Source organism: Mus caroli, chromosome 19 (genome assembly GCF_900094665.2).
Source record: "Mus caroli chromosome 19, CAROLI_EIJ_v1.1, whole genome shotgun sequence".
NCBI lineage: Eukaryota > Metazoa > Chordata > Mammalia > Rodentia > Muridae > Mus > Mus caroli.
In genome coordinates, this window is record NC_034588.1 from 37,769,577 (window position 1) to 37,789,030 (window position 19,454).

At 50.4% G+C, this 19,454-nt stretch overlaps 1 protein-coding gene across 1 annotated transcript in view; it reads right to left on the bottom strand.

Moving 5' to 3' along the window:
* Tll2 (tolloid like 2) overlaps window positions 1-19,454 on the bottom strand; it is a 121,855-nt gene that overhangs the window by 4,568 nt on the left and 97,833 nt on the right. Inside the window, exons 11-20 of the mRNA XM_021152072.2 lie at window positions 18,484-18,600; window positions 17,720-17,865; window positions 16,334-16,529; window positions 11,499-11,624; window positions 10,681-10,841; window positions 8,739-8,919; window positions 6,244-6,369; window positions 5,455-5,582; window positions 2,747-2,960; window positions 337-587 (exon numbers count right to left, since the gene is read on the bottom strand). Of these exons, the coding sequence (XP_021007731.1) occupies window positions 337-587; window positions 2,747-2,960; window positions 5,455-5,582; window positions 6,244-6,369; window positions 8,739-8,919; window positions 10,681-10,841; window positions 11,499-11,624; window positions 16,334-16,529; window positions 17,720-17,865; window positions 18,484-18,600 (1,646 nt within the window). The remainder of the gene's footprint in view (window positions 1-336; window positions 588-2,746; window positions 2,961-5,454; window positions 5,583-6,243; window positions 6,370-8,738; window positions 8,920-10,680; window positions 10,842-11,498; window positions 11,625-16,333; window positions 16,530-17,719; window positions 17,866-18,483; window positions 18,601-19,454) is intronic.

Here is a 19,454-nt window from a genome sequence, read left to right on the forward strand (position 1 = left end):
CCTGCTTGAGTTCCAGTCCTGACTTCCTTGGTGATGAACAGCAGTGTGGAAGTGTAAGCTGAATAAACCCTTTCCTCCCCAAGTGCTTCTTGGTCATGATATTTGTGCAGGAATAGAAACCCTGACTAAGACAGTCCCCTTCGCTAATAATGTCCTTTGTGTGACTGGAAGACACCTGCTTGCCTCCCGACCTGTCTCTGGGGGATTCCTCTTTCCTCTCTGCCCCAGGCAAACAGGTCCCTGGTGGTGGCTCACAGTGGTGGGACTATCTAGGAATCCAGCTCAAGTATGATTCTTCATGCATCCAGAGGTGGCCTGAACATCCCGCAGACTCACCCCTGAGCCACAGAAGCGGCCGAGCCTGGGTGCCGAGCTGTCGTACCCATCATAAGCCTCCATGAAGTCGTAGCCACAGTCAGCTTCCTCCTCAACTTCAAAGGTTCGGAATATCAGCTCCACACCATAACCGTCTTCTGCCACTATCACCCAGTCACAGCGGGCCTGGCTGGGGTAGTTGTTGTCCCCAAACTGGGCATGGGAATAGAGCTCTTTGGTCTGTACTTCGGCCTTCAGCCTGCCGCCACATTCTGCAGCAGACAGAGAACAAAGGCTCACCCTTTGCCCCGGGCACCCAGAGTCTGGACATCAGCCCACTACCTCCCATCAGTATCCCTACAGTCTGTTGTGTGCCTTGCAGGAGGGGATAGGCAACCTCACCATCCTACTGTATGAGGAGCAAGCAGAGGCCAGTGGAGCACAGGGCAGGGTTCCCTGGAACATCCAAACTGGCCCTTATATCCCCAAGAATGCTGCTGAGGAAGACTAGCTGCTGCCCTCTCTCCCCCCTCCAATCAAGAAAAGGAGCCAAGGAGTGGGTTGCCTGACTGTGTGCGATATGGCTGATCTGACTACTCCAAGCCTTGGAAGGACTGGAAGCCGAAAGGGCTTGCACTAGCTCCAGGGTATACTGTAATTTGTGGCTTCTGCCAGCAGAGGGCGATAAAAGCATGTCAGAACTGCAACTGAGCCCAACAATAGGGAAACCTCTATCTATCTCTACTGAAAGGGATTACACTGTGAGGTTGGGAGTGGGGTAAGACAGAGAAGTAGGATGGGGTGAGGGGAGGAGTCTGGGGGGTTGGACCCAGTGCTATTCTTGGCGTGGATTGTGGGCAATTTTGGTTCTTAACATCCCATCTAGAGTTGGTCACCAGGGTGGGTCTGGTCCTGTTCAACTCGAGTCCTTATTTTTGTCTTTACTTCATGTCTGACTTGACTCATGAGACACACAATAAGCACAAGAGGGCAAGATGACTCCTTCCCTACCTGCTGTACCACCACCAGCACCCCTCTACCCCTCTACTCCAGCACCCCTCCACCCTTCCACCCCAGTACCCAGTGACCTGTCACGTTGTAACTGAATTCAACCATTGGCAAAACTCAGGTCAGAGGGAAGTTAGGCAATTTGCGCCCAGTACCCCCAGGCCTTTCTTCCATTTGTCCTCTGAGTTAGGGTGACTACAGCCTTGTGGTTCTCAAACCGTGTCCTGTCCCTTTGGAGTGTCCCCACACTCTGCATGTCCTGCTGTAAACAGTCCCTTTATTAAATTCTGCAGCTATGTCCCAAGATTGCCCTAACTCCCCAGAGCACCTGCATTTGTCTTTCTTTGCTTTGTGTGCATGCATGTATGTGTAGCGTGTGCTTGCAGTGTCCGTGGAGGCCAGAAGAGGGTATTGGCTTCCCTGAAACTGGAGTTATAGACAATTGTAAGCTGCCAGGCTGGTGCTGGGAATCGAACCCAGGTCCTCTGCAAGAGCAGCCAGAGCTCTTAAGCACTGCGCCATCTTTCTGACCCAGAGTGCACATGTACTGCTCTGTCTGAAGGGACAAGAAGGTGAAGTCCATCCTCAGTGGCCTTAAACTCCTGTGGAGGAAGCATAGACCCTTAAGATGCTAGCGAGGGTCTCATGAAGTGTGGGGTGTCTGGCCCGGCAGGGAAATATAGACTGATTAGACATGGGGACTGCCATTTTGTAAGCTCTGAGCCCTGTTTTCTGGCTCTGATTTAAGGGAGTGGGATGGAGTTAGGGGTAGGGGGGTAATTAAAAAGAGCCGAGGTGAGAAAGGGGGCTGTTAAAAAGAATGGCAGTGTCCCACAGTCATGACCTCCTGCTCAGCACCACAGACAAAAGCCTCAGGCTCTTGGGCAGCCTCTGGCTGTGCCACAATCAAATGCCAGGATCAAGGGGGCTACATCCTCCACAGGGCTAAGGCTGAAGTGCCAGAGTGGAGTCTTCTACCCCATTGCCCTTCTTATATTGAACAGTGTAGACAAGTTAGAAGCACACACATTTTCTTCCAAAGGACCTGGCAGAGCTGCTACTTTTGGCGTGCCAGGGGAGGGGGAATGACAAGAAAAAGCAACCTTTTCCAGAAGTGGCCCTTTGAGAATAAAATGGCTGCTCATTTCAGTTTTCAGACCTTTGCACTTCACAGGCCAGCAAAATGACACAGTTTAAAAGGGAGAAGCGGCGCGCGCGGGGTGGGGGGTGGGGGTGTAAGAGGAAGATGGGGGAGGGGAAGGGAGCCGAGGACGGCCACACAGCACCAACAAAGCGTTGCCCGCATCCAGTTTTGTCAAGTAAAGATATCAAAGGAGAGCAGCCCTTCAACCTGAAGGACGCTTCTTTTAACCGGGATATTTGAGCCTGCGAGGCGCTCAGCCTGAAGCCACCAGCCCCGCACCTGTGCTGTGCACAGCCTGGAAGCCTTTCCGCTGCACCGAGGCGTCCGAGTAAAACCTGAGGAACAGGCTGCTGCCTGTTGCCACCACGGGATCCGGCTTCTTGCTGCCGCAGAAGCGGCCGAGGATGGGGGCCAAGCTGTCTGTCCCATCGTACAGTTCCAAGTGGTCATAGGCACATTCCTGGTGCTGCTCAACCTCGAACTCACTGAACGTCTGGGGAGGAGAGAGCAGGAAGTGAGGCAAGGACCTGGCACTGAGAAGGGAGGGGAGAGGGAGGGGAAGGGCCTTCAGAGCCTGGAGGGGTCTGTCTACCAGCTTCCTAGGGGCGCCCACCATTGCCGTGATGGTATGACATCCAGTCCCAGAGCCAGCTGCCCAGCTTTACTTTTTCCCACCCTTCCTCTAATGCTAGGAGCCAGCTAGTACTGAGTACTCACCCAAGCTGGCAGCTGTGTTACAGGCATTACAAATGTCCCCTCATCCAGTCCTTGCAACCCTGTCCCGGGCACAACCCCTAAAGAAGACATCAGCTGGCATGGCCAGCGTCCTCCCTGGCAGAGAAGGTATGCAACCCAGGACCTGTGGCTTCAGAGATGTTGCTGTTAGCCTGTGCCCACTGCCGTACACTTGAAATCCCAGGGACTTTGAGCAGGACCACGCTGTTCTGCCATCAAAGTGGCTGACATGTGTTGGGAGTTTTTCCCATCCCAGTAAATGATGAAAGTTTTCTCACTTAAATTCTAATGAGGTTATGAAAATCTATTATTATCCCAAGTGAGCAGAAGGAGAAACCGAGTCACAAAGACGCTAATTGGCTTGCTTAAGTCTGTTCAGCTGGAGTAAGAATTGAACATGACCCAGAGCTGACTTTCTCCAGGTCACGCTGTTAACCATAACCAGATTCCATTGCCTCCTTTCTTCCCATCTTTCCATCAGAGACTGTCGCCGGTTGTCGGCCCGGGGAACTGAACAGTTTCCAGCCCTATACAGCTTGCTGGGTGCTTGGTAGATGCCTGACTGGCTGACAGCTTGCCTGTGATGTCCTGGTGCGCAGGGGGGTGTTAGGTGAAGGGTGGATGGGGATGGGATGGGAAGGGGGACGCTGGTTGTGTGCAGGACATCATTCTATAGGAACAAAGGGCAGGCAGAGTTCCGTCTGCATGCTCACCAACGATTTTCAAGGGAAGTGTCTTTTTAAAAAAAAATAATTCTTGTATGCAGGCATCTCAGATGGAGGCTTCCCACCTAGCAGTTTTGAGGTTCCACCCCCAAGGAAGACTGTTCATGTCTGTCAGGAAAGGGCATTGCAGAGCAACAGAGCATCTTTCCAGCAGATGGCAGTCTAGAGCAAAGCTGGCCTTTCAAAGTCAAAGGCACTCTTAAAACCCTCATCCAGATTCTACACTGTTCTAAGGGACCCAGGGCAGAAGAAAGCAGTTTCTACCTTGGCAGCATGCATCACAGGAGGAGCCCAAGGGGCATGCCCCATGGCTTGGGGCCTATTCTGTACCCATGATGCCTTGGGAACCCGTCAATTTATCCTCACACAGCAGGAAACACCCTGACAGTATCATCTATGTTATCATCTTTTATCACTCTGTTTTCCTCTGTTCCCTTCCCTCCTCCCTGTGTTTTCAGTCTGTCATTCATAAGGTCCATCTTGCTCATCTCAACAGTCTGAGATGTGCGTCTGATGTGTCTCTGTGTGTGTCTCTCTGTGTATGTGTCTGTGAGTGTGCATCTGTGTGTGGGTGCATGTGTCTGTGAGCAGGCATGTGCATCTGTGTGTGTGTGCATGTGTCTGTGAGCAGGCATGTGCATCTGTGTGTGTCTGCAATTGTTCCTGTGTATGTGAGTGTGCATGTTTGTCTATGTGTGTGTGAGTGTTTCTGTGTATGTTTGTGTGTATATATGTCTGTGGGTATGCTTCTGTGTGTGTGTGTCTGTGTGTTGGTGTGTATGTCTATGAGTATTCCTGTGTATGTGAGTATGCCCCTGCATGTGTGTGTGCGTGTGTGTGTGTGTGTATGAGGTGTTTTGTTTTGTTGTTTTTTTGTAAATAATGACATGTGCTGTGTGAGACCACATATCAGATATGTGGGTGAGACTTTACATGATTTGCAAGGCAATTGTTTGTTTGTTTGCTTTTAACTGAAGGAGGAATTAGTGTGCTGGTTCTATTGTTAACTGATAAAAATGTAAATTGCAGAGGAGTATGAGCAATTGTATTTATTCTATGCGACTGATTTGATTAAGAATTTAAAAAAGCTATGTGCTTTCCCTTGTGAGGGAAACTTCTGAAAAGATTCACAAATATCTAGAGTGGGAACAGGCACCTGAGGACTTGTGACCTCTCAACGTTCTGTGTAAATTAAGTCTTGTTTTTGTCTTCTTCTTCAAGAGTAAAATGTTCCGTAAGAGAATAGCCCTGGATGCAACTGAACCACACACACAGCCCTGCAGCCCTGCGTGGCAGCCGCCACCTCCCACAGTGCCGCTGTGAGCAGGGCTGCTACAGAGCTCTGAGCACGCTCCGCTCCCTTCTTCTGCTCAGAGCACCCACCTCAAGATTCACAGTATCTCTCCATTTCCCAGCAGGAAAACTGAGACCTGCACACGCTCCATGCTGATCATGGAGCAGGGACTTGAACCCATATCCGCTTAATGCCAAGGCTTGTGCTCTTAACAAACTAAGGAGAGGACTCACAATTTTCACCCTGTGGCCTGCGGTTGATGAAATGTTCCAGGTACATTCCTTCCGGCTGGGGTATTTGTCTGGCCAGTTAGGACTCATCAGGGTCCCCTCTGCACTGCTGATCTTGTAGGCACAGCCAGCTGGAGGTCAGAGGGGGGTACACAGAGGGGTCATTCAGCTGGAGGTGGCATCACAGGTGAGTCTCAGGTTAATAGCCAGTGTATGGGGAGCCAGCCTGTATCTGGTGTGACCTGGTGTTGACTTTGCTTGAACAGGCTCAGGAGGAGAGACATTTCAGTTACTATGACTGTTTACATGGAGGCTGGCATTGGGGATGTGGCCAACTTAGTGCCCTGGGGTCAGGTGGAATTCAGTGAGAGCACTGGTTCTACAACTTATGGTGTGAAAAGGGTTCCAGGTTCATACGTGAAGGCCAGTGCCACCTGTAAAAGGCATGTTTACCTTGCTTGTCACAGAAGAGCAAACCGTAGCTCAGTGTATTTAAGTAACTAGCTGAAGGTTGCACAGCGAGGGGATGGCAGAGCCATGGTTTAGATCAATTAATTCTGAACCCTACTGGATTAACGAGTCTGCAGTGGACACTCGTGTTGGCCTCCTGAAGAGAACGGGTATCCCCCAGGAGGGCCACCAGAGTGGTCTGAAGATTCAGACAGAGATCTCATGGTGTCCTGCAGATTGTGGCTCCCCACGTTGATCCCCACCCAAGCCTCCCTCACCCACTCACACACCTAAGGAAGGGGTGCAGCCACAGACGACACCCACCCCACAGCACTCACTCACCCTCTTTGCAGTCGTGTCCGTTCTCATGCAGTCGGTACCCGTTCCTGCATCTGCACAGGTAACTCCCGAACGTGTTGACACACTCCTGCTGGCAGCCGCCATTGTCTTTGGCACACTCGTCTTTGTCTGCCGGGATCAATGGACTCTCCTGAGAAGAGCTGCCAGCTTTGCTGCTGTCCCTTGTGGCTCAGACCCTGCTCAAAAGTGGCTTCCTCCAAGGAGCCACACAGTGATCCAAGGAGATCACAGTCCCTTAAAGGGGTATCACTCACAGAGGGAGCATCTTTGTTTGGGATGTTTGGGGCATCCATTGGTCTCTTGGGGGCTCTCTGTGCTGCTAAAGCACTTTCATGTATGGAACATATATTCTTGTCTTGCTTCCCACCCAAACCAAGTTGCTCCCTGGAGTGCAGGCTCGCTCACATGAACAGCAACAGCAGTAATAACAAAAATGCCCAACAACTGAATAGTTACCACAGAACGGGTCCCTGACATCTTAAATGATATTGTCATCTAAGTAATTCCTACTCAAGCTTAGGAAAGCATACCTGTACCTCAGTTTACATGCAAAGAAACAGGCTGAGGCAGCTCACATGCCTTGTCACTCAGCAAGAGGCAGATTATGACCTAAAGGTCTGGGACACACTGTCCTCTGTGTGTGGAGAGGTAAGGGCAGGGCAGTGATTGAGGCTGTGCCTCAGCTGTCTCAGGCCTCCTCAGGATGCTGGAGGGGGAAATGAATGGGAATTGGGAAAGCCCTTGGGAGAGTGTCTAGCCCCCCCCCCCCCACCGCCCCACCGCCCCAGGAAGTGTCAGCTGCTATAATTACAATCACATGTGACCTCCAATGTTGGCTCTCATCCTGTGATTCCCGAGGCTCTGGCTGTGTGGACTTTTCCATGGCCCCCTGCCTTCTGCAGCAAATGAGGTTCTGTCTCCACTCCATCCTCTCCCTGCTTTTATCCCACCCTATATGTGCCTTGGGCGCTATTGGTGTCACCTTGAGAGTACTCAGTACTCTCTTGCCACTCTAGTTGTGGTGTCCTAGGACAGTTCACACTGTAGCTTCATCCTTGCATTTCATGGGGACAACCAAGACCTCAACCAGAGCTCTTAGGTGCAAATTGACTGTCACAGCCCAGTACAGGCCTCTCCTCCTTTTCTTCCTCCTCCTCCTCCCCTTCCTCCTCCCCTTCCTCCTCCCTCTCCTCCTCTTTCTCCTCCTCTTCTTCCTTCTCATCTTTCTCCTCCTTCCTCCTCCCTCCTCCTCTTTTTCCTCCTCCTCTTTCTCTGCCTTCCTCCTTCTCCCTCCTCTTCCTCCCTCTCCTCCTCTTTTTCCTCCTCTTTCTCTTCCTCCTTTTTCTCCTCCTCTCCTTCTTCCTCTTCTTCCTCTTCCTCCCTCTTTCCTAGGTCCTCTTGCTAACATCCATGTGTCATTACTACCCTCACATATAGCTTCTCTGCCGCTGAGTTCTGTGTGCCAACATGGAACTGTACTCCTCATCAGGGCCTTGCACCTCTTCCTCTGAGGAGATTCCCAACCCTCTCAGCTCCATCCTGCCTGGTGTGGTTTGACCACACGGCATTTGTAGGCCTCCTTGCTCAGGACCTACAAAGGGCTTTCCGTCCTGGTCCACTGGACCTCAAGCTTCAGCCACTATTCATAGTTCACTATATCCAAGGCTGCCTGACCTGGCCCACCAGTCACCTCCCCAGACAGGCATGGCTCCTGCCAGTCTGGTCTTATCTCACTCAGTCTTTGTGAACACTGAGACCGCCCAATCCAAGTTCATGACGTCCCCTCTTATCCAGACCTTCGTTATTTTCTTCCTAGTCATACTAGTTGCACCCCAACCCTTCAGGTCTGGCCTGGACAACACGCATCGGGCAGGGAGCTTTTTCTCTGCCTTAGGCCCCCTCTCCTTCAAATACCAGCCCTTGTTAAGCAAGCCGGACCTAAGCTGGGTCTTAACAGGACGTTGTCTTTCTAGTCTTCCCAACCAGGAAGAAGTTTATGCAGTGCTGGGTGCTATCCAGGTGGCCTCTGAGCTCAGGTCAGTGTTATGCCCATAACACAAAACAGAGCTTGCTCAGAGAGAGACTGCCTGACTCAAAAGTCAGAGACGGAACTGAGTACCTGTAAAACCAACAAATAATAGACCTGCTTCAATGCTGAGCACTAAGTCAGACATCCAAACACATCACCCAACAGTTCAGACGTCCGTGGGATGTGACCAACAGGCCCTACAGTGTACTTTGTGGTGTCCTTGAATTCTGATTCCTGGCTCATAGAACTTAGGGTAAAATTCTTTGTTTTAAGCTGCACTTGATGTATGACAACCTGTTGGGGTAATCCCCAGCAGATGAACTGGGCTACGGTATAAAGGCCGCTATCAGGATGCAGGATGGAGAGGAAGTTGGAAAAGGAGGAGAGGAGGCTGCAGGAACCCAGGGTCCAGGAGCCTTACGGGCCTCTGCAGGCCCGCCCCACCTGCCTGAGAAGAAGTGAGCCCTGAAGCCTCGCTTGGAGACAGTGTTGTCAGACTTGAATTCCACTCGCATGTTGTTGCTCTGCGATGTGATGACCTCTGGGGTCTCGGAGCCACAGAATTTGCCGTGAAGCTTGGCATCTGGGGACAGGCCACTGCGCACCTCTACGAAGTCATACTTACAGACCTGTGAAGGAACAGGGACCAGGGCAGTATGCTGCCCCTCAGTTACTCCATCTGTGTATCTCAGGAGCACTGATGTCACCTCCCCCCACCCTCTTTGTGCCCTCTTGCCACCATAGTTGTGGTATCCTCTGACTTTTGGATTGTAGCTTCACCCTTGTATTTCACGGTGACAGCTAAGACTCCATCCAGAGCTGTTAGAATACAAACCAGTGGCCACAGCTCAGTACAGTTCTCTCCTCCCCCTCCTCCCTCCCTAAATCCTCCTGCTGATTTTCATAGGATCCATTGTATTTTATAATTCTGTGAGATATGCCTCCTCCACCCAAAAACCACACCCTTCCCTGTGGGCAAATGGAGCTCCAGTCCTCTGCATTGTCACTATGCTGGTGAGTGCCAGAGGGTGACAGGGACTTTGGCTTTCCAGATGAGGCTCTGTGAGGTCCCACTGCCTGGCAGCATAAGACAGGATTCCCTGCTTGCTTCTCTACTCAATCTTGTGGGCAACCGTAAGGCATTGACTTCAGCAGTAGGACCCTGCTGTTAGGAGGCGGCCAAAGAGGAGACAGCATGGGAGGAAATGTCTTCAAACTCTAGCCACCACCCAACTCTACCCTAGTCTCATGCAGACAAACCAATGCTCAGAAGATGAAAGACCTATGTCTGAAGTCACCTGGCTCAGCAGCGGTAGAGCTGGGACGAGAGTCCACATTACCTCAGGTGCCTAGAATTCACCTTGAGAACGACCTAAATGATGAATGTCTGCTCAGTTACTTTCCAATATCTAGTTTTTTCTCTCCAGTACTCACTTTGAACCTTGATTAGCTCCAGAGCCATCCGTGCATTGGCTTTTCCCCCTTGTGTTTGTTTTATGTTTACAGATGTGTTCTATTTTTAGTTATATATGTGTGTGTGCGTGTGGATGTGCACGTATGCGTGCAGGTGGCCGTGGAGGTCAAAAGAGTTATGTGCAGTTGTGAGCTACCCAGTGAGGTGCTTAAAATTCAACTTGGGTCCTCTGTAAGAGCAGTGCTTCCTCTTAACTGTTCAGCCATCTCTTGAGCCTCCTGCACCAGGATTTTTGGTGTGGACATCTCTCTTGGTAACCTAAAGGACTGATGGAGTGGGAAAGGGCTTAGGCTACTGCTGTTGTTAAAGTGACAGTCCCAGCTGGGCTGTGGCCAGGGATACACAGAGAAGTACATGTAGCCCCAGGGGTTCATACTATCCCCAGGTGCGGACATGGGATGTTCCAGTCACCAGTCTGGCTGTGGGCTGCCGTGTAATCCTTCTCTAACTTGATTATTCATAGCCACTTCCAAGAGAAAGGAACAGACTGGTTATCGTATCCTTGTCTGCTACTGGCCCTCAGAGCCTTTATCCCCCTCAGCTGGACACTAGCCAGCTCCCAGCTCCTCACACTGGAGTTTAGATCTGTCCTGACTGCTCTGCCCCCAGTTCTTGCTCCTTTACTCTTGACCCCATCTTCCTTGGACTCAGTGAAAAGGGCACACAGCGAAACTGTTGTGAAAACCTGCCCCCTTTTCCACAACCCCCAATTCTGCCTAGTCTGCGCCCCCAGGTCTCCACCAGAGGTGGCGACTTCACCCAGGCCACCTTGATGCCCAAAGAGCCTGTTCTAGCTCTGAGTCACATCTCAGTACAGCCACATCAGTGTCACAAACACAAGCCACAACACAGTCACAAACACAGCCACAACACAGTCACAAACACAGCCACATCAGTCACGGGGGCTGAGACCTACGTCATTGCCTTCCAGCTCAAAGGCTTCGAACTGCAGCGAGATGCGGTACTGCACGGGAGCCACCACCTGCCAGACACAGTTCTTGTTGGTGGGATACTCCTTCGGCCATCCAGGGCTGGTGATGGTGCCGTTTAGCTTGGTAATGAAGCCACCACAGGCCACTGCATGGAGGGAAGCGTTTTAGATTCATCTGTTTTTGGTTCCAGGTGGCTGCAATTTCCCCCCCGAGCATCAGGAAGACCTGCTGTCCTCTAGTAATCAGGAAGAAGTTAGACAGTCTGAACTGATTCATTCCGTTTTTCTAGTTAAACAGTTCCCACTGAGGCTTTGGAGGAACGAGCTGGGGACATGTCTACCGTTTTGTGTTTTTTGTTTTTGTTAAGTGATGACAGCACATTTGACCTGTCACACAGTAACACAGTCTGGGTCTTCCACAGGTCTTGGACCAAAGGAGAGTTAGAGATGTCTGCGTCAAGCTCCTCGCTGTGCTTGGCTTGTGTGAGCCTTCATGTAGGTGGGTAGGTGGGCTGAACCCAGGCCGTGTGGGAAAGGCTATCAATGGAGTCACGCCAGAGTGATCATAGCTCCTGGTGGTCTTGCCATGACAACCATATGAATGTTACACACCCACAGCAGGCGGCAAGCTGCAGCCTCTGTCTCACAGTTTCAAGGGTGGCTGAAATCTGTTCTGTTTCTGATTGTCCCCACTTGTTTCCATTGTTATTCCATAGCCAGCCACCTGCCCATCTCTATCCTCACTTCTCCTAAAACTTGTCTCCCAGCCCCTGTCATTTCAACCTAACAGGTCCAACACCAACCTTCACATGTCTTCTTGTCAGCAGCCAGTTCGTAGCCAGGGTCACAGGCACACATGTAGCTGCCGAGTGTGTTTACACAGCGCTGCTCACACCCACCATGGTCTGGCCAGGAGCACTCATCCACCTCTGCGGGGAGGGAAGGTGACAGGTCTAAATTGTCACCATCAGATGTACAGGCCATTTCCTCCCTTCCATATCCTAGGGCTCTAGGTACATTCCTCTATGATAAGAACTACTCCTAGTAGTTACCTCCTAAAAAACTCCCTTGTCAACACTCAACAGCCATACACAGCTACAGTCAAGGGTGGGACCCTGCTCACATAAGCAGGGGCATCTAGTTATCCAGAAGAGAAAGGGCCAGGCCTGGAGAACAGAATTAAGCAAGGTATATATGACTGGCTTTATAAATCTCACCAGGTTCCACACCAGGGGCTTCATGGAAATGCCATGGAACTTCTTAGAGGCACTCATTAAAGGATGTTAATAGAAGGATGCATTTATAGATGAAGATGTACCGGTATCCTAGACAGAACTAGAAGTCGGCTGTGAAGCATTTTTTTAAAATAGAAATTCATAAGGCGCCACAGAAAACACTGGCCTCTCAAGGTAGCCACTACTCCTGGGAGAAATTGTTGGGTAGGCAGGAAGAAGGCTTGGGGGTGGGTAGCCTGAGACATTCAGGACAAGCAGATGTCTAGCAGTGTGCTCAGGGCATTAAACAGAAGAGAAGGATGCTATGAGCTCTGACCATGGTCAGAACACAGGAGTCGCTGGAGAATCCCTCAAGAGAAGTTAGCTCACAAGCCATTGAAGTAAGGGAAGTTCTTAGCATTGGCCATCTCTAAGATGACTATTAGAAATAGCAGGAAAATCATTCCCTTGTCAGGCTATGGTATGTCAGTCCATGAGAGCACACAGGGTGTGCTCTGCCTCTGCCAGAGGAGTCTAATGAAGAGACCATGCAACATAATTAAAAATGCAAAGTGGGCGGGACAGGAAGGGGACTCCCAATCCATGGCCCCAAGGAAAGTAGAGGCAAGGAAACATGAAGCTGTTGGGCAAACCTTGAAAGAATGAACTCCACCAAGAAACAAAAGAATTCAAAATGACTAGGAGTTGGGAATAACCTGAAAAGATAGCCAACCCTACCACCATGGACAGGATCTCTTTAAGGGTGGCTTCTCAGACCCTTGCCTACTGATTCTCAGAGGTTCCCTTGGGTTGTCTCGCTCCTCAAACTCTCAGCTCATTGGTCCTCCACAAATGTAACACCCTCTCTACTATTTTTTCCCTCTCTGCTTCCCTCTTCCAACTCAAACGAACCAACTTCTAGCCTTCTTCCTTGTCTGTTCAGCACACACTCCTTATCAGTTTGATCGCCCTTCTCCAGTGAGAGGATAGCTTGTCCACACCCCAGTGTTTCACTCAGTGGAGAGCACACAGAGTAACTATGAGTGTCAGGTGTTCTTGGGCTCAACAATGACTGAAATGAGTTGGTCAGTGGGTGCCAAAAGACGCTATAGGCAGGGAGGTGAAGTTGTCTGTGGCCATTAATAAATGTAGTAGTAACCATGTTGAAACAGTGTTCAAGCAACTATTTACTCATTGTACTGAAGTATGCAAAGCACTTTCTTAGGCATCTAAACATTTTTCAGAAATTTCGGAATAAGGGAAATATATAGGATAATATGGAGCAGTAGAAAGAGATCAGGATTCTGGGCAAGCTGGGTCAGGTTGGGCCAACCAATACGATCCAATCATATAGACTTGGATGCTGGTTATTTGGTTTCTCTGAACCTTCCTCTACTTTTAAAACAACAAGAGCAGTGTTGGCTTTTGTGGCGATTGAAAATTATGCCCATGAAGGACTGGTATATTGTCGATGTGCAGGGCTGCATTTCAGACAACTCTGACATGATGGAAAGACAATGATGGGAAGGGTAGGAGAGACAGCCTGGGCAAAAGGGCAGAGGAGGTGAGGAGAGGGACAGGGGCAGAGGCAGGTGAAGAGAGGGGCGGCAAGGATGGCTCAGTAAAGAAGGAACGGGCAGATGAGAGGAGCACAGCAGGTCTAAGAAATGGACCAGAGAGCAGAGGAAACTTAGAAAAGATTCCATGAGAAAGGACAAAGATAAATAAAGACCCAAGAGGAAGGTAGGGGAGGCCCTGATGCCCGGAGCTGGGGTGCTTGTGGGCAGGGCACAGAGGCAAGAAAGAAGGCATCACCATTTCTCAGCCTAGATATTGCCAGATGGAGGGGGAGAAGCTAGAGAAAGCAGAAAAAACTCCACTCTTGCAGAGACAAAGGGGCTAGCCAGGGAGCTGGAGAAAAGCCTCAAGGGCAGTGTGCTGTATAGCTGTCAGTGGCCCTGTGCCATCGCTGATAAATGGCAGGCAAGCGGGCGCCATTCTTGCTAGGGTCTGGCTGGCTACGTGGCCTCCACAGTGAGACTCGTACCAAGCCCACTGGCTCATGATCATTCCAAGCTGGGCACACTTTCTAAGGAGCTCTGGGATCATGCAGGTAGAATGGGCTGGAACCAGAGCTTAGCTGGGTATAGCCACGGCTCTGGCTTCTTTCCATCCTCTAGGTACACCAGAAAAGAAGGAGCCATTCTGTGGCTCAGTCATGAGACCTGGAAAAGATCTTAAAGGAGTTTCAGAGAGTTAAGGGAAGTTAGAGCACACCCCAGGGCTTTGAAGAAAGCCTCCCCTCCCCCAGCATCCCCTATGGTCCCTCTGCACTGGAATGATAGTGTGTAGGGATGCAAGATGGTTGTCACGCCCCTTGGACCAGCCAAGCCTTGAATGCCACCATCCTTTCTTGAAATCAGCAGAAGTGTAAGGCTCTGCCTGCTGCCTAGCCAATTGGCTCGAAGAGGGGCTGCCATCTGGCACTAGGGGATCAGTGCTGAGGCCAGCTGGCACCCTGGCCAGTGTTATGGGCCAGCTGGGCCCCAGGCAAAGGCTGTTGCCAACTGGCATGAAGGCACAAGGTTCTCTGGCTCACCCCAGCTCTGCCACAGGCTTTGTGGTTATGCTTCCAGTTCCCTCCTTCTGGCAAAGACACATGAGCCAGATACTGCGATCTGGGGCATCCTACTGTGGCCTCGATGGTCGGAGGAAACCGGGCGTTAAGATTTTCACTCCTTCTGCATGCCACGAAAGGGAAGAACAGTAATCCCACGTCTCACGTGGAGCCCAAAATGGCTTACAAAGCATCTATCTCCAAGCCATCGTTTCCTTGGAACTTCACAATGCAACACACTTCCTTCTTTCTGTTCTACAAGGGGAAACTGAGGCTTTGGGTAAGGACTGAGGCTGCCTATCAGGGTGGTTTGTCTGGAACTCAGTTCTCCTGATGTCAACCCTTCAAGGAAAACCTAGGAAAAGTACCTAAGAAGAGGTGGGGCCTGGCACAATGGCTCACATCTGTAATCCCAGCATTCAGAAGCTGAGGTGTAAGAATATTCACGAGTCCCAGTGAGGTACAGGCCAGCCTGAACTACAGTATGATATCCTCCCTCAAAAGATAAAATAATAAAACAAAAAGGAGGTACAAGGAAGATAGGGGTGGGAGAAGACAGGAAGGATTGGGATTTTTGTTTATCACAGCCAGGATCCGTGGGAGAGGAGGAAGGGAAGGAGCAGTCTCCCTGATGTGGGTATGGGCGGTTGGACATCAAGTGGTACCACAATAAAGAGGCCACACAGAAGGAGCTGCAAGGACCCCCTATCTCTACCAAGGACTGGTGGCATGTTCCTGGGGACCCAGCCACAGTGTACCAGGCCTAGGGAGTACTCCTGTGTCCTTAGGGGTGGTGTGCATCCTTTGATGGTCCTGAATGGCCTTTTAGAGAAACCATGAAAGCCCCTCCTTATGCTGGATCGCCTCTGTGGCCTGAGTCTGGTTCCATCAAGGATATTTGTCCTCTTTCTGTCCTCACACCTCAGTCTCTTGGGCACCAGCACGTGGGTTGGGAGACAACACCTTTGGAGTGCAAGACCTGGGGTGCTTCTCTGGCTCACACCTAGGATGTCAGGCAAGGCTGTAGAGGGTCTGGGGTCTGGGGTCAGACAAGGTTTAGATCCTTAATCTGCCACTCATGTCCAAGAGTGACCCTGAGCCACCTTTCTCGATGCTGGTCAATAATCCAAACCTAAGTGACAGGGTTATCACAGGAACAAAATGATGTCAGGTAAAGCAAGTGGCTTCCACAGGCCCTGGGAAGCAATGAGCTCAGTTAATGAGGCTGCCTGGCATGTGTTATTATTAAATCAGGGTTTCACTACGTATACTTAGACCCAGTAAAATCACTAGGCCTTGAAGGCTGGCTTCAGTAGGTAAAGTGTTTGCTGTGTAAGTCTGAGGACCTGAGTTCAAGTCCCCAGCACCCACATAATTGCCAGGTGTGCATGGCAGGCTGATTGTAATTCTAACATCAGAAGGAGCCTTGAAGCAACCTGACTTAGCTAGGTTAGCCAAAATGAGAGACCTTGTGTCAATAGATAAGGTAGAAAGTGAGAGAGACTCCTAAGGTCACCCTGAGGCCTTCACATGCACATTCGCATACGTGCGCATGCACGCACACACCCTTCAAAAGAATCACCAATTCTCATGTCCCTGAATAGAATTGCAGAAGCCAACTGGAGCCTGATTCTCACAGGGACGAGCCCCACAGGGAGGGCCCTATCAGCAGTTCAAGATGAACAGCCTCCTCCCTGCAGGAGCTTTGCTTGCTGCTAAGGCCTCATACAGGTTTTGGAATTCTTACACTGGGGAAAGCAATAGTTCTTCCCTTGAATAAACACAGGAACAGACCGCTAAGCCATACCCTTGAAGAAATTGGCTGCAAAGCCCGCTTTATTGATGGAGCCATCAGACACAAACTTCACCCACAGTCGGTTAGCACTGGATTTCACGGCCTCCGGCTTCTCGTAGCCACAGAAGTGGCCAATCAGGGTGCTGTCCTCTGTGGGACCGTCTCGGATTTCCAGATAGTCATATGCACAACTGTCATGCCTTTCGATCTAAAGAGAAAGACAGGGGCCACGTTGGGGACACTGGCTGGCTTGGCTTCAAGGATTTTTAACCCAGAGTCAAAACCTAACCACCTCTCTGAAATCTAAGCAGGCTGAGTTCATACCCAGCTTGTCCAGTCTGTCTCTGTTGCAAAAGTCAAGATGAATCAGGCTGAGGAGGCTCTAAGAAAAACAAGGAAGATGGGCTTGAAATGGACTTTTGGCTTCCTGTTCTTAACCAAAAATGGAAAGTCATCTCTTTGTGTGTGTGTGTGTGTGTGTGTGTGTGTGTATGTGTGTGTGTGTGTGTGTGAGAGAGAGAGAGAGAGAGAGAGAGAGAGAGTCTCAGTATATATGTGTCTGTGTGTACATGTCTCTCTCTGTGTCTGTGTCTATGTGTATGTCTGTGTGTGTGAGTCTCTGTATGTATGTATCTGAGTATATGTGTCTCTGTGTGTGTCTGCGTGTCTGTGTCGATGTGTATGGCTCTGTGTATGTGTGTGTGTGTGAGAGAGAGAGTCAGAGAGAGAGAGTCTCAGTATATATGTGTCTGTGTGTACATGTCTCTCTCTGTGTCTGTGTCTATGTGTATGTCTGTGCATGTGTGTGTGTGTGTGAGTCTCTGTATGTATGTATCTGAGTATATGTGTCTCTGTGTGTGTCTGCGTGTCTGTGTCGATGTGTATGGCTCTGTGTGTGTGTCTGTGTGTCTATGTGTGTCTATGTGTATCTGTCTGTGTCTATTTGTATCTCTGTGTGTGTCTATGTGTGTATGCATCTCTCTATCTCTCCCCCGACCCCTCTCTGTAGGTCAGAGGTAAACAAACCTCAGAAGTCACTATTTTGTTTTTTGAGACAGGCTTTCTCACTTCCCCAGAGCACACCAGTTAGGCTAGGCTGGCTGCCAGCAAGCCCCTGGGGCTGCTTGCATGGCCTCTCAACCCTGAGGTTACAAGTATACATGGGGCTTTATGGGTACTTGGGTTCAAACTCAGGCCTTTGTGCCAGCAAGACAAGGAAACACTTCACCAACTGAGCCATCTTCCCCAGGCCCCACCCCTAGTCACTTCTGTTTGTTTTTTGGTTGGTCCAACCTGGCCTAAAACTCACTTTCCTCCTGCCTTGCCTTCCTGAGTGCTGGGGTTACTATAAGACCCTGTCTTTATAGACACTCGGGAAAGCATCCTAGCAGCGCTCACCTCGAAGGACTGGAAGGTAAGTCCCACATGGAACCCGTCGGGCACTGTGATCCTCCACACACATTCCTTGGAAGGTCTGTAGTCGTCAGGGTAGTTGGGAGATTGAATCTGGCCTGCATCTTTGGTTATGTCTCCCCCACACATGGCTTTAGAGAGAACACAAGACAAAAAAGGGTCCTTGATCACATCTTCCAAACACAGGTGAATGGCTTCTTATTGCCACAAGGTGGCTCCAAGAGCCAGCATTTGCCTCTGGGTTTAACAAACCGGGCCTGGAGAGAGTTGAGTTTTAACTCTGGATCGCCGTGTAGCTACACAGAGAAAATCTGGATTGTCCAAATTTTCAGTGATTCAAGGCAAAGTGGGGCTTTGCTATGTTTTCAGTTCAGTTCCTTTCTGAGCCGGGAGGATTAAGACACACAGAAGCTGCCCCAGGGTGATTTCACAGCCTTTCTCTTACACAGAACGGAACGTCTGCGTAGCACCACGTTTTCTATTTTCTGACGAAGCAAGAGTCCAGAAATGTCAGGCCCCTGCTTACGCTCATTCAGGTGTCCAGAGGCCACTGCCATCTCTACAGGACTCTCTACCCTGATGCCTGATGCCTGATACCCCAGCTGGATTGAGCAGAGAGCTCACTGAGCTTGTGACAGTGACAGAGCTTAGCACACATGGCCTTTGCCTTCCAGGGAAGGAAGCAGGCTGCGCTAAAGGACAGATGCTTGTCAGTGGCCATCTGCCCGACTGCTTTATCAAGAACAAACCTTCATATACAGCAAAGAAGCCTTTGCCCAGGCTGCTGCTGCTGCTACGGAATTCCACCCAGAGCCGGCTGTCCGAGGAGACAAGGGACTCAGGTACCTTATCGCCACAGAACCTCCCTGGAAAGAGAAAGGACAGTCAGGAAGGACACTGTGGACATTGGGCTCACCTTACCACAGCCTGAAGGAAAGATAGGAAGTAGGCAATGACCCTCAGAGTGGCAGCTGACCCCGCACTCCACAGAGGAGCAAATATGGGCTCAAGAGCGGTCTATCTGTGAGTCCATGATGGACAAATGTGGATTCCAGGCACTCGAAGTACAACACAGAGGGCAGGTACCTTCCCTGCCACGTGGGTCCTGTGGCATATGTTGTGGTAGTCTCAGCGGTAGAGAGATGATGCTGAGCTATCGGTGATGTTTGTTTATTTGTTTGTTTTGTTTCATTTGCTTGCTTTGCCTGATAATTCTGAAGACGCCATACCCTTCTCCTTGGGGCACTGGGCCCTCTGTTATCCTTGCCTCAGGAAGTAGGGCCAGGGACCAGGAAACCAAACCTTCCTTGCATTTGAATTAATTCAAGGACAGATGTAATACTGAAGAACAGTGGGCTTCCCAGATGGTGCAGATAGACCCAGAAGGGAAGAGAGAGAGAGAGACTGGGATGAAGAACTTTGCAGGATACAATGGAGACCTTTAAGGTCTGATTCTACGCATCCTCTTCCTCCAAGCTAAGACTATGGCTCGGGCAGGATGATGAAGGCCACAAGTAGACTTAAAGATCTGGGAGAACAGGAAGTAGTGTCCCCAGCCCCTGGACAGAGCCCAGCAGGGTAACAAGATCCAAGAGCCCCCTGTTCTATCTGGGCCCAGTATGGAATTGTCTCTGTGGCTTGTCCAGATCTTTGCCCATGACACAGCCACGCAGAGTTCCCCATGCCAAGCCTAAGGTGACATGTAAGCATGACTACCAAC